At 36.5% G+C, this 27,346-nt stretch overlaps 1 protein-coding gene across 1 annotated transcript; it reads left to right on the forward strand.

The window, feature by feature from the left end:
- Positions 1–387: 387 nt before the first annotated feature.
- LOC149567664 (uncharacterized) lies at positions 388–26,941 on the forward strand. Its single transcript, XM_089820919.1, has 7 exons — positions 388–852; positions 944–993; positions 2,182–2,245; positions 2,343–2,398; positions 2,545–2,625; positions 26,207–26,284; positions 26,495–26,941. The coding sequence occupies exons 1-7, from the start codon at positions 456–458 to the stop codon at positions 26,648–26,650; spliced, it is 882 nt and encodes a 293-aa protein (XP_089677045.1). The 5' UTR covers positions 388–455; the 3' UTR covers positions 26,651–26,941.
- The last annotated feature ends 405 nt before the right edge of the window (positions 26,942–27,346 follow it).

A 27,346-nucleotide genomic window follows, 5' to 3' on the forward strand; every position in this document is an offset into this window, starting at 1 on the left:
ACAAATAATTTTTTATTTTTTTAATCCAATTTCTGTAGTGATTTCTATAAAATTCCTCAAATATTTGATATCTTAATTTTTTTAAAAAATATTTAAACCTTTAAACAAACATAAACTATATAACAATATTAAATTAATTACATACCATATAACAATATTAAATTAACAAACCATATTACAATATTAAATTAACAAACCATATTACAATATTACAATATTAAATTAACTTGACATAATGATCTCTTGTGAAAAATTATAATGATCTCTTATAAATACTTCACACGTAAAAAACTAAATACTTGACGTAACGATATCTTTGTATCGTGAGAGATTATGCCATCGAGATGGAAACCTCACACATAAAACACCATCCCATCCATTGTATGTAACCGAGGAGAAAACCAAACAACCATCAGTATAGCTTGCTGCAAGGTTCGAGTTTGGGGAATTAAGCTATGATTGCAGGTGTGTGTTGCGTGATGAGGCGGAGTTATCCTTGTTTGTATGTAAGGGGAAGCCAGGGCCAACCCCTCCAGGGGCATAATAATAATCTGGAGAAGATAGTGAAGGCCAAACAGAAGGCATTGGAAGCAGAGCTTAGTCAAACAAGTGGTGGACAGCTCGAGGCGAGGCTCACCTCTGTGCAACCCAAGTCAAAACCATTTCTACTGCTGGAGCGCCTCGTCAGTATCAGACTCAAAGGGTTCACTGCAATTATAGTGGAGGTGGACGCGGAGACGGCTTCAGATACGCTTCGATGCAGTGAGTATGTCAACTGGGGAGTTGATGCCATTGCTATTGCCGCTAACGTCAATGCAATTGCAGTGCCTCACATTCATCAACTCTCCGCAGGTGAACGCTAAGGACATCTTCATATATATCATATTAGTTACTAATATTTCTGGAGAGACGTAACGAGGTCATTGTTTGTCGTGGATGACAGCATTATCTGTACCTGTCATGGGTGCAGATTGGATTATTCATCCTCTCCAGGTAACTTTCTGCTATTATACCCCTTTATCCAATCCCCTTCCCTGCAAAGTTAGATTCATCCCCATTTCAGTTTGAATATAACAAGGGGCTGTCACTTGCCATCCACATTTGAGCTTTCTGATTGAAGCTTCAAGTTGAATTTTGATGAAATTCCCTCTAAATTGAAGATTCTGTTATGTAATTGAGAGTGGACCTCTTCTGAGTACCAGTGTGGAAGCTGGACGTTGCCTTTCTCAGCGGAGTTGTACTATGCAGTTGAGAATAACTGGCTCCTCTGTCATAATTTTCAGTTATACTTGTTCGTTCCTTCACAATACATTCTAAATTTAGAGTGTCCGTTAATTGATTGACTGATTGCTCTCATGGTTTATTATGAAGTGTAAAACATTACCCTTTGACTTTCATTGACTTTGACGGACTATTTTCTACAGATCAATTAACAACTAAAAATACTTCTTCTCACAGACATATCATACTTGGGTTAGATGATTGCGAGTACAAACTAACAGGTGTCGATGGCAGGCGCTGATTAACAATAACTTTTAAAAAGTTTATGCAGTTTTTGGTTCAGAGGAAAGATTGAAGGTAGTTGCAGTAGCTGAATTTGGTATAATCCCGAACAGTTGCAGTACAAACAGTTTTAGTATGAGGCTTATTACTTGAAAATCAATTTATGGTGATCATCTAAATTCGTCAGCTTTATGTGATTGGTTGCTAGGTGTGTGATGTAACTTTAAATTCCCCATGCTAAGCAGAATCTTCCCTTTCAGAAATAGGGAAGCGTAGGAACGGAGGGTTTCTACAAGCATTCCTGAATTGTAGAATCGCTATATAAATAGGAATATAGTATGGATATGGGGATGGCGATTCATTCGTCTAGAGCATAACAAATGTTTGCCGTAACTTTCGATTCCTATCAAATGCCTGAAGTCAGCACATAGATATATTTGTAAAGTGAAGATTTGTTAGCATGCGCCCTTCATATAGATGGGCAAAAAAATAATCTTTGAGAAATTGAAAAAATTGACCTTAAATATGGTATTTAGCTATCAAAGCCAAGTCTAGCATTTGTACATGTGCAGTAGAGAATTTTTGAGATGGTCATTACTTCATTTCATTGTTTTTTCCATTATGCGCTGCAAGGTTTATTTGGGTTCTCTGAAACAGTAATATTTATTTACAACGCAGATTGCTCAAACTGCTGAAGCTGGAGCCTCTGCTGTGAGATTGGTGTATGCAGTCCTCAAGAAAGGTAACGGACCATATCATAAGTATCAATATCATTGTTTTCACAGTGAATTTAACTATACTAATAATATTTAACCGTTTCCATTCCTTAAATTTCTCAGGGACATCGGCTATTTTAAGATATACACAAGCTTTAGGACTGGATGCTATTGTTGAGGTTTGCTTTTTAATGCCCGCATGTGTAGTAGGAAATTGACCATGAAATTATGCTCAAGGCTCTTAGATTCCTTGCTAAATCTGCTTTTTTAATGTTTTCTTTTCTACTGAGATTTTCATTTCAAAGTTTCAAGCCTTTGGATGCAGGTCGTCAACCTTAAAGAGCTGGAAGAGGTTGCAACGTTAGGAGTTGCTACTTATGGCATCAATTTGTCTGTTGGACTTTCTGTATATACTTTTTACCTATCTTTAATCTTGCCTCAGATTTAATCTGTAGGAAAGAAAATAACTTTCTTATTGTTAGATATTTGTTTCTATGATTTTTATAAAAACAGCATTGCCACATGTTTATCCTTGTGCGAAGACTGAAAGATTTTGAACACATATAGAAGAATGACAAATAATTGAAAACTAACATATCACAAGTAGATTGGACCAAGAGTCTGGTTCCTTCGGTTCACAATGAAACGATTTACTATATATATTTCAACACTATGGAGGGCAGTTTGGGAAAGATATACAATTCAAACCATAGTTATAAGAATCAGACTCAGCAGCCTGACTTTGTATTCAGACTCGGATTTGCAAATTAGAAAAAACCATTAAACAGAGATTCCTTTTAAGTATTTAAAACCTTTTCTAAGAACTCTTCACTAATTAATCAACTGATCAATTAAAACCTACTTTGATCACATACACAAGCATACATTGACCAAAAGAATACAAAGGTGGATTTGAGCTGAATGAAACATCATCATTTAGATATATAAATATTCACAAATCCTATAGGCGCACAAAACTCAGGCATTATGATCCATGTCATCATAAACAAAATCAGAGCTATAACTATGGGTAAGATGAACCTGCAACAGAGTAAGGCCTTTTTTTTTGATAATGGGAGTGGAATTTTGTAAGGGTTATGAACAAAGGAGTAGACAGAACAAACAATTGTGGACATCTGAGATATCTGATGTAAAATTACGATATTTTCTGTTTCAGAATATAAGCAGTTGAACATGAAGTAATTTGGACCTGCAGAAGTTAAATCCGACAGACTGGATAGAATATACAGATTGATTGACCGTAGCTTGGAAACCCCAGACAACTGTGGCAGAGGGCAGATTAATAAGATAGGTGCTTCAAAATATAAGCAGTTGAACTTGAAGGAATCTGGATTTGCAGAAGTAAATCCCTGTAGATGGAAAATGCAGATTGCTTGACTGCAACTTGGAAACTCCAGAAAACTCCAGCAGATCAACAAGAGAAGTGACTGAGATTAATGAACAAAAATAATGGGGGTATTTGATATAGCTCCAGTTAAGTCCCAGCAACATGGATGAAGAGAATACCTGAAATGATGGCATAGCCAATAAGTATAAACGCCCATTCAATAAACTAATGCTATGTATAAATGCCCGTGCAAGAAACTAATGTTTTCTTTTTTCTTTTTCCATTTTCTTTCCTTTTCTGTTTTTTTTGGCTGGCCAAGCCCGGGGCTTGGGACATACAAACCTAGCATTCCTAGCAGAAACTTTCTATCACTCATCCCTGAGTTCCCAGGCCTCGGGAGGCTAAGCTTGGCCAGGTTTTGGCTAGTCTGGATACTCTGAGTCAAACAACAAAGGTAGAGGATGGTATCACTTATCACATAATGGTATGACATTATCACATCTATTAATGCAATATTAAACTTCGATAACATCATCCAGTCATTAGTCAACTAGGATTAATGTACATTTCTCTCTTTGCTGATCCACATGCACTCAGTTCCCCATTGTTTTAAATATAATCTGGTTTTACTGCGTCAATCTACATAATGCTAATAAATCTGACTTGTATTAATTTATATATTTGGATGATCTGAAAATCTAGTTAACCCTTCATTTAGTACATATTTCTCCAACTTCCCAAGATATTTACCAAGGTATAGAGAAAAGACTAAAGAGAACTTTAACTATTCTCTAGTGTCAACCTTGGTGTTGACAAATGTGCTCTAATTGGGGTGTTTGTCCGTCACAGTTTCTGTTCGTATGTTTCACTGATTCCAAGTGAAGATTGACTGCTATTCTGACCTTCTTCAACAGTGTTGTCTCAACATAAACATTTCTGTATCAGAATTGACTTCTTTGTAAACTATTTGATTGGAGTACAGATTCTGTTATTCATCTTTGAATGGTGTCTGAAGGTACTTTGATTGATTTTACTTGATTTAAAGGTCTGAACCCATTGATTCCAAGTTGCGTTTTTATATTTGTTCATTAAATTATTTATGAAAATGTGGAATCATGATAGCAGTTACTGGATTATATTGTATTTTAGCTTTTTCATCAACTTTTCGTATCACACTCTTTGTTCCATCATGTTATTTCCTTTGGCTTTCTTCATCCTGATGATGGATTACAAAGTGTGATCCAAAATGTTGATGTAAAAAAACTCACACAATTTAATCCAGAAACTGATATCATGATATTGTGCTTAGTTATGTTGGGTGGATATTTTGCAACCAACACTTTTCGGTAAAATCTAGTCGCAAAATAAGATGACCAGCCACAGCATGTGAGACAAAGTCTCTCCTACCTTAAATGGAAGACTCCCCCTTCTCACCGTTCGTTGAATCAACTCAAGGTAAGCAAGAAGTCGAGAGACTTTATAAAGAGGTGTTACCAATATTCTTTCTTTTTAACCTTAAAGAAAGAGTCCACTTACTCGCTCAAAATCTCTAACAACACTTCTATCTGAAGCTGGAAATGGTGATCCCAATAAACCAGCACTAACTCAAAGGCTAGCTGAAAGTTAACTGGTTTGGCTCTAAGTCCGGTCATACTTCTATATAAAAAAGCTTTACTATTAGGGCACAAAGACTTCCAAAAGTAGAGATAGCTTAACTATTTTGCGAATTGAGAAAGAAATATAAATTATAGACAAACCTTCTAGCTATATACTTCTCTAATTGCTCCTAGTCAAAGCTCCAGCTCCAATCGCTTCTTAACTCTTTTATATTCAATTATCAAGAACACAAGATAACATGAGTTAAAGATAACGTATTCGAATTATAGAGAAAGCTTCTAATTCACACAAGTAACAATCTCACTTTATCAAAGTTAAGTCTAAATTGCTCCTTTGTATTCACTTTTCTCTCAAAATAGTGCTACACAAACAAAGTTCTGCTGGCACAATTTGTCCAGAGCTCTCTTGCATACAATATACGATAAAAGATGATTTTACAATAAGGGGGGCACTCTTTTATATAGGCAAAGGAGTCAAAAAAAAAAAAAAAAGAGGAAAAAGTGGGAGCAACTCAACCAACTTTGACCTAGTCTAACTAGAGGAGAAATTATTGGGTTACATGCAACTTGCATTACATCTTTTCATGCACATGTTACTCGCATTACATGTAATTATATCTTTTTTTGCAATGCATCCTCTTAGACCTACAAACAGAAATAAAAACAAAAATAACAATCTTAAAGATTGTTCTTCAGTGCCTTGAACTTGATGATGACATCACACATTGTAGGAAGATCAATAATCTCCACTGTCTTTGATATAGCATCTATCTTTACTGCATCTACATATGTTGATTATACAACCTTGGAATTTGTTGTCAGAGAATCTAACAAGTGCTTTGTCGAGAATTTATACAGGACAGACTTGGTCATCGTGTGAGAACCAAAATCTTGAGAATCCAAATCAGCATTGATCCTAATTGTATATTTTGAACTTACCCTTTCAACTGCAATGAGATTACCACGTTCATCGAGAACTTGGCATCCCATTTGTTTCAAATCACAAGTGACACCTCTCTCAACTGCTTGACAATCTCCAAGGGCTGCCTACAACTTTGTAATTAGCTTTTTTCAATGTTTCCTCTTTGTAGCCTATAGGTCCTTGAAATTTGAAGAACATTTCACATGACGGAAGAATGTCATATGAGACCAAGGCATCTAGATCAAATTTTGCAATCTCATCCCAGTCATTAAGAATCTTCTTCAAACCATTTGTTTCTCGAGTCAAAGAAGAAATCAAGTTTTGCTCCATTTCATTCATCTCTTTGATGCGCCTAAGAACTACAAATGTCTCTGTGATGGCTTGAACTCCTTCAGAGATGATTTTTCCTTTCCAAGACTTGGCAGCTTCAATCAACTTTCTTTCCTTGGATGTCTGAGATATAATAACAACACTTTGAGAAGATTGTTGCCGAATGATTTCATTTAGGCAAAAAACCTCCTATTTGTGTTGATTTTTCTTCTCCCATAATTCATGATTCATTTTTGATACATTAGCTAATGCATCTTGAGCATCTTGTAAACAACTCAAACGTGAGTGTTTCCCGATTTCAACCTTAGTGAACTTGTAATCAGAGCAAGTTCTTCAACAGGTTTGTCCACCAGTGGCTCAGTAACTTCTACAAATTTAGTTTTATCCAAATCAACCAAAATCCTTGAAACAATCTTATCTTTCAAAGATTTGGATTTGATTTTCTTGACAGGAAGATTATCTGGAGGTAGAACCACTTTTCTTCTCTTTGTTGTGATCCTGCTCAACCATGTAGGCAAGCTGAAACTTTCATTCATTGAAGGAGGTACAGTAGAGACCATTGGCATTGATCCTGATTGTATCTCCATCATGACTGAACAAGATTTAGTCTGCACAATTGAATGCATAGGAGATGATGAGAGGACTCCATCATGAAAAGCTTTAAACCCGTCAAAGATGTATCAAGTTGGGAAACCTGACCATTTGTAAGAGTTGGAAAATCTTCAAACACGCTTTCCAAATGCTCATATTGTTCATTTGCCAAAATAAGAAGAGCGACAAAAGAAATATGAAGAGCCATTGTATTGACTTCCGAAACTAGAATAGAAGGTATAAAAACAGTGGAGAATGAATCCACATCATCATCTACTTCATCCAGAAAAGGTGCTTCATGCATGAATGGTGCATGAGTTTGTGCAGGCCTTGGGGAGATATGATCATAAATTCCCCTTCTTCTTCCTCATCTTCCTTGTCTGATTTTGTTTCCAATTCCTCCTCTAATTCTTCCTCTGATTCTTGAATTGGTTCAGAGATCTAAGATGACTTAGATTCCTTTCCGCCCTTTAAATGAATTTGAGGGAACTCTTTACATCAGAAGAGGAAGCACCATCTTTCCCTCTAATTTCCAACTGTGACTTTCTTCCAGGAGGGCCAAAGCTTCCACAATCCAAACCCAACTTAGGATTAACTCTTTTTAGGCCTTTAATTTTCAGCCGCTTGTTGGTGTTTGTCAAAATGGATTGCAATCTATCCAAGATAGATGTACTTTCTCTCTGCTGCCACTAAATAGGAAAAGGGCAACTTTTATCAAAACCAACTTGATGAAATTCCGGATCAAGGATGTTGCCATCATCTTCAACTTGGAAATCTAAATGAATCTCCAACACGTTAAGATCGATTATTTGCTGCAAGGTTAATCTACAATAGTCCATCTTCATTATATCCAACTCTATTCTCATATCAATCCAGATATCCTCGATGCAATGACCATGCGTGAAAGCCCTCTTGATTTGTGAATTCATTTCTCGATAATCAAAGTCGAATCAGGCTTTGAACTTCATCAAGGTGATCAACTGCAATTCTGCTTCCATATTCTTTGCTTTGTGCACAGAGTTGATCGAATAGTTACCAATCGCCAAGGGTTTGGCAGAAGTGATACCAAAACTAGGCCTATGCAAAGTATGCTAATCAAATTGCACTTCCATGAGTTGTTTGGCTAACTCTATTAGGATGATCCTATCAGTAGCATACCTAGGTAAGGTATACGACTCACCTTTAAAGTACCCAAATTCTTAAGTATGTAAGAGTTGTAAATTGAATTAAGGTACAACTGTATTGATTTACCTTTTCCCAGGCTGCGTCAAATACCCTTTTGATGGATAACTGTCTATCAAACAAGCACCGGAAATGCCTAGAAAAAACATCTTCGACTCTTCTATAATGAAACTTAGTATTAGCTAGAGTGATCTGGTCATACTAATCCCAAACTGGAATTTGAAGACGATCTCCTTTGGTTGAAAGACTAGAGAAAGATCCCATGGGAGTAGCAATATAGACAAGTTAGGAGTTCATGTGAAAAGGCACAAAGGTCCCTACATTAAGCAACTATTGGAAAAGTGCAATGATAATCAACTCTCTCGAAAAGATATGTTCTTTGTTTTCCATGATCTGGAAGATAAATTTGTACATCCATGGCTTGCAATCACTGGAATCATTAAGACCGCAAACTCTGCTGAGAAGAATGATGAGATCTTTATATTCTTGCTTGAAGTCAGACCAATGAATGGTCTTTGGCCAGCTTGAGAAATTGTTCCTTTTATTATCTAACCAGTATTGGTTAACGTACTTCTGATAATCACCTTTCTTCTCATTCCAGCTTGCCAAAGATGATTCTTTGGTTAGATCTGCACACTTTGCATTATGTGATACGTTGAAGATTTGCTCAATGACCTCTGGATCGAGACTAATGATAACCTTGCCATCAGCATCCTTGATTGTTTTTGATTTCGGACTAAAACATCTTGTACATCCAAGAATGAAATCAGGTTCTATGGCAGCCATAGAAAATGCAAACACCAAGTGAATGTGACTTCTTTTGATGTGTTTTATCTCATGGTCAATAGGAGGTTCTGCTCTACGTAGAAAATCAGCCACATCTACATGACCGTTTTTTGTGTCTAGCACGTTATCAAGAATAGTTACAACTAATGTTGGAGTTTCATGAGCCAACTCTTTATCAAATTGATATTTCATCTATCCTTTGGATTTTGATGGTGAGGGCATCTCTTGCGCTTGAGCTGCAACACAAAAATCCCAAAACATAAAGACATCATCAGAGGAAATCGTCATACAAGTTGATTCTCGGTCAGCAACAAAGGTTCTAATATGGATTGGAAACATTGTAGAGATATGTAGTGAATGGAGATGAAATGTGAATAGAATGCGAAATGAAGTTTTATGAAGGTGGAAAATGAAAGATGGAATGAAACGAAAGGAAATGAATATGTGTGAAGGTGGAACGCATGGGAATGCGTGTGAATGGAGATTGCTGATTTTCAAACATGACTTAAGGTTTTCAAGATGTTATTGCATGGAAAATGGATTACATGTAAGTGCAACATGTAGTAAGGGATGAAAGATGAGATGAGATGCAAATGCGGATGGAGGATGAGCTTACATGTAAGTACGGATAGTAGATGAGATGTGAAGCATGGAAAGATGCGGAAAATGGAAAAACATGTATTTGCTCATGGAGGCGTGAGTGCATATGGAAAGATGGAAATGGAAAATGAACTTTATAGTCATCTTTGGTGAAAAGGTGAAGTCAAAGTACATGGAAGATGAAAATGACATTTTTTGACTTTTTAAAAAATGACAAGTCAAAACCGGATTTTGGAGATGCAATTACACGTAAAAATTTTTCATGTAATCGTGTCGTGCGATTAGATGCGGAGAGTGAGATGAGCGAAAATGGAAATGGAGAATGAGATTACATGTATGTGCGAATGATAGATAGGATGAAATACATGTAATCGCATTTGACGAATGAGATGCGAAGTGTTGTGATATGGAAATGGAATGTGATGATGCTTTTGCATGAAAAGAAACAAGAATAAGTTCTTGGAAAAGAACTCATAACTTCTCCAAAGTGAACAAAATTGAAAAACAAGTACACAAAACACAAAAACTTCAAAAGAAAAACGTACCTTTGGCAACTCACTCAAACATGTCAACAAGCAAAGCACTTCAATATGCAATTTCGAATTTGGAGTTTGGGGGAAAACCAAAAACATGACACATACCAAACTTGGCATGTGTCAAGTACATAACTACTATATCAAGGTTGGTTTGTGTCAAGTACTGCAATCCACCAATAATAGATATGTACTTTGTTTGTTCTGCACTAGGAGATTCATCTTTGCTAGATAACTTGTATCTAGTTACCATAGGTGTTCCAATAGATTTACAATTTTCCAATCCAAATCTTTTTAACAAATCTTTAAGATACTTAGCTTGTGATATGAAAATGCCCCTCTTTATTTTGAACAATCTGTAATCCCAAGAAATATTTCATCTCTCCAATCATACTCATCTCAAATTCTTTATTCATTTCTTTTGAAAATTTCTTGCTAACTTCATTATTACCTTTCACAAATCCCAAATTTGTCGAGTGTTTATCCAATCTTGCATACCAAGCTGTAGTTGCTTGTTTCAATCCATACAAGGCTTTCTTCAATCTGCAAATTAGATCATTTTCTTGCATCAAAGGAAAACCATCAAGTTGTTCAATGTATACCTCCTTTTCAAGTTCTCCATTTAGAAAAGCTGATTTAACATCCATTTGATAAACTTTGAAGTTCTTGTTAGCTGCATATGCCAAAAACATTCTTACTGCCTCTAATCTAGCAACAAATGCAAAAGTCTCCTCAAAATCAATTCCTTCTTGCTATGAATATCCTTTACAAACTAATCTTGCTTTGTTTCTTGCAACTTCATCCTGTTCATTTATCTTGTTTCTAAATACCCACTTAGTTCTAATAATGTTCTTATCTTTAGGTCTAGGAACCAATTCCCAAGTCTTGTTTTTTTCAATCTACTCTAATTCCTCTTTCATAGCTTTTACCCAATAGTCATCCTTACAAGCTTCATTAGCATGCTTAGGTTCAACTTGAGTATCAAACACAATTCTTCACTAACCTTGTTTCTTGTCATAACTCCTGTCTTCATACTTGCAATGATTTGTTCCATAGGGTGATTCTTTGCCACATTTCTATTAGGTGTCATTTGCTCAACTCGGATTTATGCTCTAGGTTCTAATCTTAGTTCTTCTCTTTGTAATTCAGTCTACAAATCAAGGTTAGTTTTATAAAATAATTCTTGCTCAACATTTTGAGTGTTAGTTCTTTGATTAGTCTTTCCATCAAAATCATAATCAAGTATCCTTTCTTGAATTCTAAACTTTTCATCAACTCTCACATTAGCACTTTCAATAATAGTCAAATGGCGATAAGTTCACCTTTCCAATCTTTCTCTTGAGATCATCGTTAAAATAACTGCGATTTCCTCCACCAGAATATCTCATTCTTAGATCAACATAGTCTTTGTAAGATATATCACCTTCCATATTTGCGTTCCACGAATCTTCCTGAAGTTTTTCTTGCACTTCCTAAAAAGTGGCTCTTTTTCTTTGCATGGTGCTTCTGTCCTTGGAAGGAAGGTGGGTATCGAGAGTCGAGAGCGAGAGGGTTGAAAGTTTGCCCTTCCAAAAACTGAGTCGTCACTATGCCCATTTTGTTCTTCTGTTGTCTTTCCCTCAGATAATTTCTATATTGTTTCCTGCATCAACCTTTGGGTTTCGTTGATTTGTATTTGGTTTCTGTTGAGCTCTCTTAAAAGATTCATGAGTTCTGTCATAGGATCTTGATGATTTTCCATTCTATCAATAGGGTTATTTTGCCTTCTCCTTCGAGTATAAACTTGCATTCACTTCCACAGGTAGGCAAAATCAAAAGCTCTGATACCACTGTAATATTTCAACCTAGAAATGTGATAGTCGTACGATCCGACTGGAGCAAATTGTCGTTTGTAGGCCACAGAGTTGGATCCATACAGTGGCAGAGGATGTACTAAGTGGGCCATACGAGGAAGTGTTTGGGAGGAGTGGTACGGAAGAGTCCGTAGGAGAGAGGTGATGGTTGTACGATTGCAATTAGAGGGGAGTCGTACAGAGGTGGGTGGAAGGAAGGGGCCGTACGGTAGATCTGTTGTACACAGGATGGACAGTCGTGGGGAGTGGTAGGAGGCCGTATGGTCAACTAGATGGTTGTACGGTGATCTTGGGAAGGCCGTACGATGGAATAGTCGGCAGTATGGTGGCCACACAAAGGAGCAACCAAGCAATATAGTGGTAATAGGTGGCCATATGGTATGGACAGGAAGGTGTATGGCGAGGACAGATGCAGAGATGTTTGGCAACGCTATTTGAGATACAGATGTAATATGTTGAACACAATAACTTGCAGACAATCAGAGACCAAATAGATACACACTTGCACCAAATAATTAATAATATTCCACATACAAATGATGCTCTAATTTGCCAAATCCAAGCTAAACAATACACAGATGGAATAGGGTGAGGGTTGAATCCCACCGAAACCAGAATAGCCAAGTAGGGAAGATCTTTCACTTCCGAAATGGAAAACAATGGAGAATCCCAACTGGAATTCGCAGTACCAAGAAATAATCCAAATTGCATATCTAATGACTACTTACAAGCCGTGCTTGAATACCCGTTGGGAAAAACTTTCCGAGGGTGTGCAAAGATAGCCGACAGCAACACAAACTACGGAAACAAAAATAAAAATGGGTCCGAGATATATTAAATCAATCAGCCCATTAATAAGGTTTAATTAAATATATTTATTTTATGACCGGAACATTACACTCAAATGATCCTCCCATGTCCGGTTGTAAATCAATATGTCATCAAAAAACACCAGAACTGATTTCCTCAACTGCTTGTTGAAGATGTGGTTCATATAGGACTGGAAGGTGGCAGATGCATTAGTGAAGCCAAAAGGCATCACCAAAAACTCATAGTGCTTATAGTGACAACAGAAAGCAGTCTTGTGCACGTCTTCATCCCGCACACGAATCTAATGATATCTTGAATAGAGATCAATCTTCAAGAAGTAGATAGCTCCATGTAGCTCATCTAACAACTCATCAATGCATGGAATGGGGTATCTATTCTTGATTGTCTTTTTGTTCAAGGCTTTGTAATCAATACACATCCACAAAGTCCCATCCTTCTTCACAAGCACCATAAAAGAAGCAAAAGGGCTAGAGTTAGGGAGAATGAATTTCATATCCAAAAACTCATGGATGGTCCTCTCAATCTCATCCTTATATGCTCTAGGATGATGATATGGGGTACTAATCAAGGGCTTAGCTCCATCCTCCATCTTTATCCCATGCTCAAAACCTTTATTAGGAGGTACACCAAGAGGTATGTCACCAAAGACTCAACCATGCCAATCCATCACTGATTGTATGTCTACGTGAAAGGCCTTGCCACTTTGAGTAGGTTTTTTGGACTTCACAAAACAATGTGCAGTCCAAAATACGTCATCATGATGAATGATAGTCTTCATCCTACGGGAAGTTACCTCCTTAGGACCACGTCTGAAGCCGCCCTCAAGATAGTCTTCTTTCTTCCAGAAAGAAATTCTAGCTGCATGTCATGGTGGTCAATGATGTATCGCCCAATGCCCTGTAACCACTGCATGCCCAAAACTACATTATAATCCTCCAGCAATAGCACATAAAAAAATCATCTGTTAGAGTATAGTCTCCCATCTGGTTGCTAAGCTAAGGAATCCTCCAAGCACAGCTCAAAACGACACTGTCTACAACCTTCACTCCAAAACCAACAAATTCCTCAGACTGGAACCCATGCCTGTCAACTAGCTTCTAGTCAATAAAGTTGTGCTTGGCACCTATGTCTACTAAGCTCATAACCCGTTGGCCTCTCAATGTACCTTTCAAACGAAAGGCATGAAATCTAGGATAACTAGTGAGAGTAGCCATAGTCACTTTAGCTAACGCCGAAGGCTCTAGAGTGTCTAGCTCTAATTGTGGGTGTCCCTGCTCAACCTCCTTTAGACTATCCTCAGTATTAGTATCAAGTATCTCCTTATCGCCTATCGCAAATGTCACCTTTATCAAATGAACCTTGCCTTTACCAAGGTAACGATGTCCAGGCTCCCATGGCTCCTTACAGGAGAAGCATAGTTTCTTTCTCCTCGATTCCTAGTCCATTCTGGGTGGTCTAGAAGGTGGTCCCCCTCTGCCCCAGGAAGTGTTGGCCTTCTGGGGAGGCCAAGAATCCTTGAAAGGTTTCTTATCTGCTTGATAAGGAGGAGGGGTGTCCAGTCTACATGTAACATCAATGGCCTCCTTGAGGGTGGCTGGCCTGAATGCTCATACCAGTGCCTTCAGCCTATCTTGCAAACCCTCTCTGAACAACATCACACAATGACTTTGAGACATATCTAGAACCATGACTACAATACGCTAAAACTCATTGACAAAAGACTCCACGTTCCTTGTCTGCCTAATATGTGCCAACTCCTGGCAGTAAAGCTTGGTGTCTTTTTGATCAAACCTAGCAATGAGCCACTTAGTGGAATGAGCCACTTAGTGAATTCAGCATAGGAGTGAACCATGGCATAATCCTAGATGACCAATCCATGGTGCCACCAATCATAGGCAACCCCATCTAAATGCAAAACCGCAAATTGTATAGCCTCTCTCTCAGGCATAGGTCTCAATGATAAATAGGTATCCAACTTGTGCACCCAAGCTCGTGCACTCGTATCACCCATGCCATCATAGGTAGCCAGTGTGATCTTTCCAGTGGCTCTACTGAAGTCATTGTTCTGCTATGGTTTGTAGCCCCTGTCTCCTCTAAACATGGTGTTATCCCAATGTTGTGCACAATATTGTGGAAAAGGAAAAACATCCCTAAACTCTGGGGGTAGGGCCCTCCACTCAACTGTGGCTGCCATGACTAAATCTTGGAATCCGACCTTAGTTGGCTCCACTTGTGTCAGCAGCTCAACTTGCCCAAACTGAGGCAATAATGGTCTATCCTGAGCAGGAATGTGTGGATGTTCCTGCCTATGGAGGTCAAAGAAGCTCTCTACTGAGACATGGAAGCAATGACTAGTCTGGCTTCCCACAATGGAAACCAACTTGCTCCTTCCATGTCTTTCCTGTCTACCTCCATGCCTATCCAATTCCATCCGCTCCAGGGTATCCTGTAATTTGTCTAGTGTTTGGACTATCCTAGGCTGCGTAGTAATTAGAGTTCTCATAAACTCTCTCTCCTCTGCCTCTGTAGGCATGCCGTCACTAGCAGCACCCTGTGCCTCACCCATAGCTGGTGTCTCTACGTCTCTGGCGGCCTCTGCTCACCACTGGTTTCTCCTACGCTTGTAGAACCTGTGTATTTCTCCACCAGGACGCATGGAAGATATATAAAAATATATGCGAAACGCTGAAATGAATTATCAAACCCTTTTCTATAACCTGTTGTGATAATTTCCCTGAAACCCTACAGGCTGGCAGGATTTAGGCTCTGATACCACTGAAAGATCCCAAAAGGATCCTTTCACTGAACTTTTGTAAATTTTAATTAAAATAATAAATTTTTCTATGCTTTCCTTATGGTCTTAGAGAATTAGACAAAAGTTGCAGGTTTCTTTTTTTTTGTATTTTCCAGATATAAGTAAAACAATAATTAACAACAATAGCAAATATGAAATAGACTGGAAACAACGTGCAATAATATAATATTCAGTCAACTAGAATAGCTACAAATCGTACCAGGCAAGATATGTAATCAGTATGCCAGCAAAGTGTTTACAAACAATGAATGATGATGCCAACTGCAAGAAGGATCGGCTACACACCAAAAGGGTAGAGATGGCTGACGTAAGTCAACCAACAAACCACGTCCCAGTTGAAAGACAGTCATACGGTTGCTATAGTCACACCAAGGCAACAAGAAGATCCCAACGTGCCAAATAAGACCCCCAACATGCAATGCACAAGCAACCCCAAATGCTGAACTTAACAATCTTTGTCAACTACTGAAACAATACTATAGAATGCTGTTGAAACCATCTATTGGGGTTTGCGTCCCAATAGCCAGGCTCTGGGGTTTGTGTCCCAGTCCTCTAAAATCACTTCTCAAAGAGAAATCGCAAGTACCAAGAATGAAGATGTAAAAGATAATGAAAGAATGAGCTGATATCTCCTTTTATCTCCCTCTCAAAGCCAATCGAACCCTAAAGGGATAATATGCCTTTCCCTTTATTATAAAATGATATCTTCTCAATTAAAAGACCTTTATGTATAGGAAAAACACCCCTTTCCTCAAATAATATAACTCTAGGTGCTTGAAGGTGTCCAAATGATGAAAATAAGTTATAATAATTCAAGACTTTCCAACAAGCTATAACACATAGGCCTGCCTAAACAGATGAAGCCAAAATCCCCTTATTACACTAAATAGCTATATAAATAGCTTTATTTTTATTTATTTAAGCGCAAACTTAGGAAATATTTCTTTTATTCAATTAGAAAGCCAAAGCAACCAAATAACCTGTGAAGTGGTCTTGTGACTGATGCTGGGCAATGTGGGCCAACTGGTAGTCCCATCTCTAAAAACTAGGGATGCTCTTAGAAACTAGGGAATATACCCTGTCACCCTAAAACTGAAACCGTATATTGGTCTTGAGGAGCCTCAAATCTAATCATTGCCACAACCTTCTAAATTTTAGGAAAATCCCTAAAATTAAGGAACTGCCCTAACTGGCACTTAAATTGACTGTAGAACCAACTCCAGTCACTAAGTATCTAGTATGAGTCTCTATCCACCATTGCTAGCCTACGAGACTCCAATAATAGGCCAAATCTCATGACTTTGCTAGTCATACTAGAGAGGGGATATGACATGGAGAATTGTTATAAAAGAGCCTTGGAGAGAAAACAAAAGACATTTTGTTGTGCATTTTCTTTGTTGATTTGGTGAAGAGAAGAAACAAGGGTTTGAAGAATTTCAGCATGGTGGAATTATGAATTCTACACAGGCTTCAACGCTTTAAATTGGTGAAACATCCAATTAATTGTGCAATCTAGCGATGGCTTTATACAGAAGCAATGATTGAGATTAATGGTGATGAACTTAAGGAATTTTAATCATCATAGTTTTCATTCAGATTATTTGCAGAGAGTTGAGAGACAAATATGAATATCGCAGCCTCTAGATCTGCATTTTGAAGTGAATTAATGGCAGCCCCTCTCTCTTTGTGAGTAGTGTGGCCAATCATCTGGTTGGCACATGTGGGTTTTGAATAGCAAACTCAGATGCTAGCTTAACCGCCCAGCTGAATTCCTTTCATCATGGCTGCAACATCAATTTGAATACATTTTTCTGCCACAAGTTTCAATAGTTATTTAATTTCTTACTTCATGCATAGCATTTGGCATTTAGATGGTTTGAATTAAATGTGGGGGAATAAGAATGCACATCAAATGTTCGATGTAATGCCATATCTAAATTGCTCATAGTCAGCTTATTAGATTGCATGCCAAGTGTTTGTGAAAATGTCCATTGGCTATGGGTACACATGTTAAATGTAGAATCATATTTATGCATTCAAAAACATACAAAGGATTGCATTTGCAATTTAGTTCTTTACCTAGATATTTTAGTAATCATTTGTAAGCATTTAGAATTCATTTGAAACCATTCCAAAAAAGCAAAAGCAATCCAAAAATAAAAGACAAGAAGATAGACCTTGCATGCAAAGTGTTTGAGAAAATGTCAAACATCTGAAAATTAAAGCAAATTGGTGTTTGTCATAGTTAGAACCAACAAGATTTCTTACATTTACATGCATGAATAAGGAACAGATTGAGCAACCGCTTATTACATTTGGACAATAAGAATTACAAGAGGAATGTAAGGTTGTCTTTCTCCTAAATTGGTATCTTAAAATTTAGGTAATTTCTTGCGGTGTGGCTAGATCATAGAAGTGGGAATTGATGCATTTGTCATTCACTTAGGTAATAAAAAGGAAGGTACAAATTGTACTATGTTTGTGCCCTCACTTTTTACTAATCTAGAAACTTTCACTTTTGAGATTAGAAAGGAGATCAAGAAAGATAAAATATTCTTAAAAAGGCTACTAAGGACCTTTTAAATCAAGACCCAGAAGTGGAAGTTTTTTTCTATGACATTGATTCCAGACCTAATGTGTTTGAAAGGAGAATTGAAATTCTAATGATCTTAGATGAATTCAATCTATTGGATTCTTCCAAGAGATAGCCTGAATCTTCATCATTCAAATTCCTTGACCGAGAAGGCAAGAAAAAGGAAGCAGAAGAAGAGGTAATGAGTTTGTTCACCCTTGAAAATCCTTTCCCTAAGAAAGTAACCTTCCAGTTTCTAAGATTCCCATTTCAACTTCTTACTAATGAGTGCCTGACTAGTGGAAATAAAGATAAACCATCCAATGATCTTATTTGTATCAAAAGAGAAGGGCTTTCAGTATTCAGGTTTGACCCCATGATTGTGGAATACCATGTTTAACAATCACAATCAGCAATCATGTGTGTAGGGGCTGATTCATCTTGTGTCTCAGAGGTAGGCCTAGTTCCTGGTATTTGTTTCCTACATTCTGATAAAAATGATAATGTCAAACCAATTAAACTCATGGAGGTCATGCATGAGGTTGAGAGGGTCACCCATCATGACAAAAAAGTTTAGGATATTTGGGCACGTGTGTATTTATAGATCATTATTGCTTTTCCTTAGCTTGAGATTTGGCACTGAAGCTATTGCGTATTGGTTGCCGTTAGCTACATCATACAACCACAATCCCTTGTTTTGCGGAGGCTCATACTTCTCACAGCCTGTTGGGGGTTTCACATGAGTGGCTTGAAGTATTTATAAAGGTAGGGGATTCTTCCCCTAGTTGTTTGTAAATTAAATTTTGGATGTTAGCTTGACTTGCTAAGTTTCCATTGTTAGAAAGCAAAGTCCACCAAGATAACTAGGGGGGTGGGGGGGAGGCGGAGTGAATCAGCTATGCATTTAAAACAACTCTTAATATCGTTATTATTTTTGAAGTATGTAAACAATAGATGCAACAACCATAGAACGATAACCATGCTACACCATAAATGTTAATTAGGGAAACCCTTGATCAACGGAAAAACCCTGGTGGGAATGATGCCCACAAGATGATGTACTAATATAAAAGTTCCTTGTGAAAGGATGGATTCTATTAGGAGCCAATGAAATACAATTAGTACATATGAGTCCTTGTCAGAAGACTTTGAATCACTGTTAGGAGATTCCAACCCTATTAGGAGTTGAAAGGAGGATAATTTAACCCACTGTTCAAATAGCCCAAACTGTCTTCACTAAACAATCTTCAGGACAAAATATCCAAATTTGAACTGATTAATAACAACTTCTTTGCCAATACAATTCCTTTGAAACTTATAATACATCCTCAACATCAATCTCTGCTCTGAGCCAATTTCGCATTCAAGCTCGCATACATAGCAAAATGATGTCAGTGATTACAAATCATCCGCACTGGATCGCACTGATCTACTTACAACTAAGGAAACAAACTTTCCTTTATACCAAGTCCTAAAACAAGTATTGAGTTGGCCTTGAGGCTTTCTCAATTTACAATAAATAGTATAGGACCTCATTAGGATATTACAATACATGTTACATTACCATTAAACTCTTTCCATAATGATTTTATCAATAGTTGGCCTCCTGGGAAACATACGCTCAACAATCTTCACCAAATCTAACAGAATGAACATTTGATTTCGCCACCTTGAACATAGCATCTTGAACATGTCTTTGACCTTCCTCTAAGCTTGCTTAACCAAATTTCATCTATGCTAAAAGATGCAACTAATTTACCAGTCCCCGCTTACCAAAAACTCTCTCTGAAAGCTACCTCCAAAAATCATCGCATAACTCTAACATATCTTCATATCTCTTTACACACGCATAACTCTAGCATTTGTACACATCAAAAAATGGTTTCCCAAGTGTGTAAAACCCAACTCATTGACCGTTGACCGTTGACCACATTAAACGTTTCTTCCTCTGCAACTCTAGTAATCTTCATAGAACAATATGTATGTTGACATCAATGACAAACACTGTCATGAATGCAACACATAAGCACAGAAACATATCTCCAACAATGCTAACATACTCCCCCATAAGAATACCATCAGAATTCATGCTAACAATCTCCCCTTTTGGCATTGATGGCAACATAAGATGAAAAAATCTAAGTACCATGAACACCATAACATGTTTCTTCCTCATCTGCCTTTACTCCCTCATTCATGCTGTTGGTTCCCAAAATCCCAAATTGGAAATCCAAGAACTTTGTCAATTCTCCAATAGGACTCTCAATCAATTCTGGCCAACGAACGGGAGTAATTCAAATTCCCCTGCACTTGAGGCTTCGCTACACCTAGGCGGATAATCCTTCACCTCAAATTTGGCCACTTGGCTCAAAAAAATTCTATAGCAAATTTAGACTTGGTGTTCTTAGGTTGGAAAAATTGTTAAAATTGTTAAAATAAGACTATATGAATGCTTTAATATTTGTTTGTGAAATGAATGTTATTTGAATGAAAGGAATAATGTCATGAATTATGGATATGATGGGATATTGAACTTCGAGACTTCAAATGTTAACCCATTTTTCCAACATAAAATGCAGACCAGTCCCTCATTCTACCTTGAGATGACAGTACTTACACCATCTCCTACTTATCAACCTTAGTCTAGTTGAATTTAATTTCTTTGGGAAAACCAACTAGTCAAAACGCACATAGACAACATTTCGTATGCAACTTCTGATGATCAATGATTTGTATTGGAATTAATTTTTCAACTTTCACAACAATTAATTTTAAAATTAATAATCACCAGGGATAAATTTGAAAGAATATTATGAATTTTAATTTTCAAGATGAATAAATAAAACATGGCTTTTCATTAAATTTGTAAAATGAGTACAAATGGTATTTACTTATTTACAATAATTAGTATATCCAAATTGCAAATAATATTTTAGGTCCCCTTAATATATCTCCTTGTTGCTTCTCTTCCGAATATGTCTTGTTGTTTTCTCATCATCAAATATATATATATATACATATTCTTTCATAAGAGTCTTATATAACTAATTGGCAAATCTATCCCAAGTTACATTTTACCGACAGAATTTAGGCAGTCTGTAAAATGCATAAAACACATCCTTTATAATATTGCCTGATCATTCAACCTTTGGTATAGGTTATGAAGCAGCTTGAAATGAGATATGCAGTCCATCTATAATTATTGGAAGATTGTTCACATGCCTTATCTATTACTTTGTTGAACCTGGCCAAAAACATATCGGGCTGCACATATGCCGATGTTTCTTCTAATCATTGCATACTTGACAGCACATGATTTGCTTATAAACATGTATATCATTGGCTTTATTTTGTGTTGAGTTTATAATGAGTTAAGATCCAAATCTCAACCGCATATGTTTTCCCTAATTAAGATTATAATGAAAATACTCCATCATCAACATATACTCAAACCCAAAATAATGATCCTTGCACTGAATAGTTCTCTAGATGTTTGTTGTCGTTGATCAAACTCATGAGATTTTTTTATTGTTTCTAGTGACAAAATTATTGTTTCAGAATACTACCCTTCCACATGTACAATATACACACATATATACTATCGCCACTACATTCTAATTTCAACGAAGTTCATGATTAATGCTACACAATCTTGTCCAATAGTTTGATGGCTGCGTATTATATTTATTTTATTTCTTATAATTAATATCCTGACCTTGTGGATATGGTTTGTTTTGTGCAAATATTCTTATCTTCCCAAAATAGTAACACCTGTGTGTCTCTGATGATTTTCTGCTATTATTCATTCCATCATATATCTTCTTTATACGATTTTGACGCTAATGACCATATATATGGTTTTTTTTTCTCTGCATTTTTGCCCATGTTTCTTTATTAAATCTGGTAATGGAGCTTGATCTCGTAGTCACCTATCTGTATATGTGACTGCAAAATATGTGTCTGCAAGATATTTACTAAGCCCCTTTTACTGTGTGAATATGTTGTGTGCACACTCCAGTTAACCCGTTGACTTCTTACTATGATGTATATGTGAAGGTAATCTATCTCTCTCTGAGAATTGGCCTTTCTGTTAGTATCTGCAGTTTGGGAAACTAATAGTAATGTTTATATTGTCTTTGTTGCCTTTCAAGAATGAACTTGTTGAATGTATACTGCACAGACTACTTCATTCATTCTTCATATTTCCTCCTTAGTTTGCTACTGAATATTAACTTTATAGGATCTGATTTCTTTTATTTACACAGTGAAGCATGGTTTGATATGCCTTTTTTTTTTTTGGCTGATACAAACAGCCTTTAATATGAATTTCTAACATTATTTCACAAATGGAAACATGTACCTCAATATAATCACAACCATATAGTACATCTCCCCCATTGATCAACATGCACGGAGGTGTTAATCTCCTCCATACATAAACATCAAAACTCTCTCCCAAATAACAAAAAAAATCTTCTTCCCCCATTGACATCAATTAATGTTTTTCATGCATAAAAATGTTTAGGTGTTTGTCATGTATTACTCTCCCCCATTGACATCAATGACAAAGGTATCATTATGTCAATTATCGAAGTTCAATCATTTCCAAAACAATCGGCAAAAACTCTCAACAAAATGTTCAAAGACACTGTTAAATACCAGTACCAAGAGTCCTTAATGACTCGGCTCAAATACAAATACTCCCCCATAGGAGAAGCATCAAGCATCTAGTCCAGACACAAGAATAGTGCTCTGATTCATACTGGACTGATGCAATCTCTGCATCAATTATTTTGAAAAGGGTCAGGGCATGACCCCAAGCATACCTATACTCAAATGTATCCTTACCCAAAGGTTTTGTAAATATATCTACTATCTACTCCTTTGTAGTAACATGTTCCAATCTAATCTGTTTCTCTGCTAGCTTTTCTCTCAAAAATTTATTCTTAATTAAAATGTGTTTTGTCTTTGAATGTAAAACTGGATTCTTTGACATACTGTACTTGTGTTATCACAATGAATTTTAATAGGCCCGGTAAATTCAATCCTAATATCTTTCAACCTCTGCTTACCCAAATTATCTAATTACATTTATTTGCTGTTTTTACATACTTCGCTTGCTCATTACTCTGTGAAATGCAATCCGGTTTCTTGCTCAGCCAAGAAACCATATTCCTCCTAAGAAGAATGCTCCACCACTGGTGCTTTTTTTATCATCTACACTCCTACGCGATCAACATCAATGTATGCACATAATGTCAAATCATGTGATCTATCATACCATAGACCATAATCAAGGGTTCCTTTCAAGTATCGAAAATTTTTGTTTACTGCTGAAAGGTGTCTCTTTAGGATCTACTTGAAATCTTGCCACAACTCCAACGACATTAGCTATACCAAGTTTGGTATGTGTCAAGTACTGCAATCCACCAATAATAGATATGTACTTTATTTGTTCTGCACTAGGGGATTCATCTTTGCTAGATAATTTGTATCTAGGTACCATAGGTGTTCCAACAGATTTACAATTTTCCAATCCAAATCTTTTTAACAAATCTTTAAGATACTTAGCTTGTGATATGAAAATGCCCCCTCTTTATTTTGAACAATCTGCAATCCCAAGAAATATTTCATCTCTCCAATCATACTCGTCTCAAATTCTTTCTTCATTTCTTCTGAAAATTTCTTGCTAACTTCATTATTACCTTTCACAAATCCCAAATTTGTCCAGTGTTTATCCAATCTTGCATACCAAGCTCTAGTTGCTTGTTTCAATCCATACAAGGCTTTCTTCAATCTGCAAATTAGATCATTTTCTTGCATCAAAGGAAAACCATCAAGTTGTTCAATGTATACCTCCTCTTCAAGTTCTCTATTTAGAAAAGTTAATTAACATCCATTTGATAAACTTTGAAGTTCTTGTTAGCTGCATATGCCAAAAACATTCTTACTGCTTCTAATCTAGCAACAAATGCAAAAGTCTCCTCAAAATCAATTACTTCTTGCTATGATCCTTTACAAACTAATCTTGCTTTGTTTCTCACAACTTCATCCTGTTTATTTATCTTGTTTCAAAATACCCACTTAGTTCTAATAATGTTCTTATCTTTAGGTCTAGGAACCAATTCCCAAGTCTTTTTTTTTTCAATCTGCTCTAATTCCTCTTTCATAGCTTTTATCCAATAGCCATCCTTACAAGCTTCATTAGCGTGCTTAGGTTCAACTTGAGTATCAAACACAATTCTTCACTAACCTTGTTTCTTGTCATAACTCCTTTGATCACACTTCCAATGATTTGTTCCATAGGGTGATTCTTTGCCACATTTATATTAGGTGTCATTTGCTCAACTCTGATTTATGCTCTAGGTTCTAATCTTGGCTCTTCTCTTTGTAATTCAGTCTACAAATCAAGGTCAGTTTTATAAAATAATTCATGCTCAACATTGTGAGTGTTAGTTCTTTGATTAGTCTCTCCATCAAAATCATAATCAAGTATCCTTTCTTGAATTCTGAACTTTTCATCAACTCTCACATTAGCACTTTCAATAATAGTCTTCAACCTCTGATTAAAACATCTATATGCTTTGCTCTTCAATGGATATCCAAGAAACATTCCTTTATCACTTCTAGAAGCAAACTTTCCAATATCATCATCCCTCTTAGTGTAACACTTATTTCCAAAGACTCTAAAGCATTTTACAGCAGGCGTGTGTCCAAATCAAAGTTCATAAGATGTCTTACCAGTGCCTTGTTTAATCTGCACTCTGTTCATAGTGTATTTTGTGGTGCTCAGTGCCTCTCTCCAAAAGATGTGTGATACATTGTTCAATATCTTGAATTTTTCAAAAGCTTCAGATTTCTCTCTAAGAAATGCAACCCAAATCATTCTAGTGAAATCATCAATAAGAAGCATAAAATACCTCTCCATTAAAATCAGGTATGTTGTTTGATTGAATTTTAATTCACATTTGGGGTTAATTTTCTAAATGTGTAAGTGAACTATATATCTTCATTTGAATGCCTTAAGAATCTCGCTTTCATTTATATGCCTACAAATTTATTGAAATGCAAGTCTGCAACCATGCTTCTAGTTATGACCTGCAGCTCTTATTTAATCAGGCTGTCATCATTTCTTAAGTGATTATAATATACCTATGTTAAAATTCTGATATTGAATTGAGTGGCCCTACTATTTTATGGGTGGCATTGAATAGAGAAGGAAAAGTACCCAGCGGTAGTGTTAGATAGATGGATCTGACCAATTAACCAGTAAGATAGATAGGTACATGGTCAGGAAATAACTCCCCCACTTGCCCATGCCTTTATGGGGACTAATCGATGTGTGTAAACCTAATGATCTTAGGTGAGACAAGCCCTAGTACTATGTGATTCTCCAGCCACCTAATCTTTGTATTGAGTCCCTAGGCTACCCCTTCTATTTTAAGGCCTATGGCAAGAGGAGGATCGTCTATTATATATGTTAAAACAACAGCAAGAGAATATTTGAATTGAGTAATTGAATAGTATGAATGCCTCCCTTTTTAAATCTATTGCGGATAATTTTATTTCACATTTGGAAACTATTATAAAAATCCCTTAACATAATTCTTGAAATCTTTTCCAGATAATTGTATTTCACGTTTGGAAACTATAACAAAATTCACTTAACATAATTCTTGAAATCTATTGTGGATAATTTTATTTCACATTTGGAAACTATAATAAAATTCACTTAATATAATTCTTGAAGGAGATAGTGTGTACTTATATTCATGGTTGTGCTTTGAATGAAATTTACAATGCATTTCTTGCATAAATATAGTTTTTCATCTTAGATGGTGACTGGTGATCACAGCAAGTCATGGTACACTTAGCTCCAAAGCATAGTTAATCTGACTTATTAATTATATGTTAAAAAATTTCAATGCAATATTCATCATACGAGACAACTAAAATTGCACACTAGCTTCATTTGTTGTCCACTAATGGCGTTTTGTTTCCTGTGTAGTTGCCAATCCCAGGTTTCAGGCAAGACATCGCTAGAAGTTTGCTGGGGAATCTACCTTTTGGTTGTTATTCAGTTGTGGTAAGATATGCTGCGAATTAGTTACACATTAACATAAAGCATATGGTTTCTGAAATAATTTGTCAATTTATGCTCAGAATTGTAGCGTTGTTATGGCCTTCTGATATTTGTCATAAATGCTCCTTATTGTGTCTGCGGAAAACTTCTGAGATCAAGATCACAGTTGCATTGTGGAAAGAAAACTCATTTTATATCGAATCTTGCTATTAGGGTGTCGCTTCAGCAGAAGAAGCTTTGGAAATGAAACTTGCAGGTGCAGATGCAGTATATATAAAACAGGAGGTCTTGGAAAGGTATGAAGTGAGTGGAAATTCTCAGGAAACATTTCTACAAAACTTAAGAGAGAGTTTAACAGGAGATGACTAAGAGAGTTTCAAACTTTCAAGTCCCAAGCAATCATTTCGCTATCATGTTGAAGTATACTTGTAAATTTATGTATTTTCTAACCAACATCAGCCGTAGGCTGGTGTTCACTGTTCTCTTTTGACTTAGTATCATTTGTACTACCCTAAGTTCACTGTTCACTGTTCACCTTCTCTTGAACTACCCTAAGTTGGTAGTGGAACTAGCCGCATGATGTTGTAAATGAGTTGATCAATTACCCTTTTCATGTAACAACAAACTTTTTTCTTTGTAAAATCTTTTTATATGTTTCAACTTTCTTGTGGTTGTGTTATTGAAGGGTGGCTTGTGGTTTTAGGAACGCAGAGACCAGCTTGATAAGAGATCTGCACAGATTCAATCACTGAAGGTATCAATAATACACTGGAAAGTTTGACGCACGTATGCATGCATACACACACACATATACAGATGTATGTATGTACACACATGTATTACAATCACAAATATTTGAGAAAATGGTCTTATTCTGGAATATTCTCAATTGTAAGGAGATTTACAAGTACCAAATCAGGTTTTCATGGCACTGGAGAGTTTATTCAGAGTGTGACCCCTTTGAATTATATAGAAATACATGCATTGATTGGAATGTCTAATAACAGCTATTTGGGTCCTTGTGTAAAAGTCGTTTCACATGCATTACCCAACATGCCAGTTTGA

Source organism: Cupressus sempervirens, chromosome 3, assembly GCF_028749045.1.
Source record: "Cupressus sempervirens isolate cs-2001-9-10 chromosome 3, ASM2874904v1, whole genome shotgun sequence".
NCBI lineage: Eukaryota > Viridiplantae > Streptophyta > Pinopsida > Cupressales > Cupressaceae > Cupressus > Cupressus sempervirens.

Excerpts from the sequence above, each read along its gene's own strand:
- LOC149567664 (XM_089820919.1), top strand. The coding sequence starts at position 456 with ATGATTGCAGGTGTGTGTTGCGTGATGAGGCGGAGTTATCCTTGTTTG. Across the intron at positions 994-2,181 it reads GGATTATTCATCCTCTCCAG|ATTGCTCAAACTGCTGAAGC; the intron begins GTAACTTTCTGC and ends TTTACAACGCAG. Across the intron at positions 26,285-26,494 it reads TTGGTTGTTATTCAGTTGTG|GGTGTCGCTTCAGCAGAAGA; the intron begins GTAAGATATGCT and ends TCTTGCTATTAG.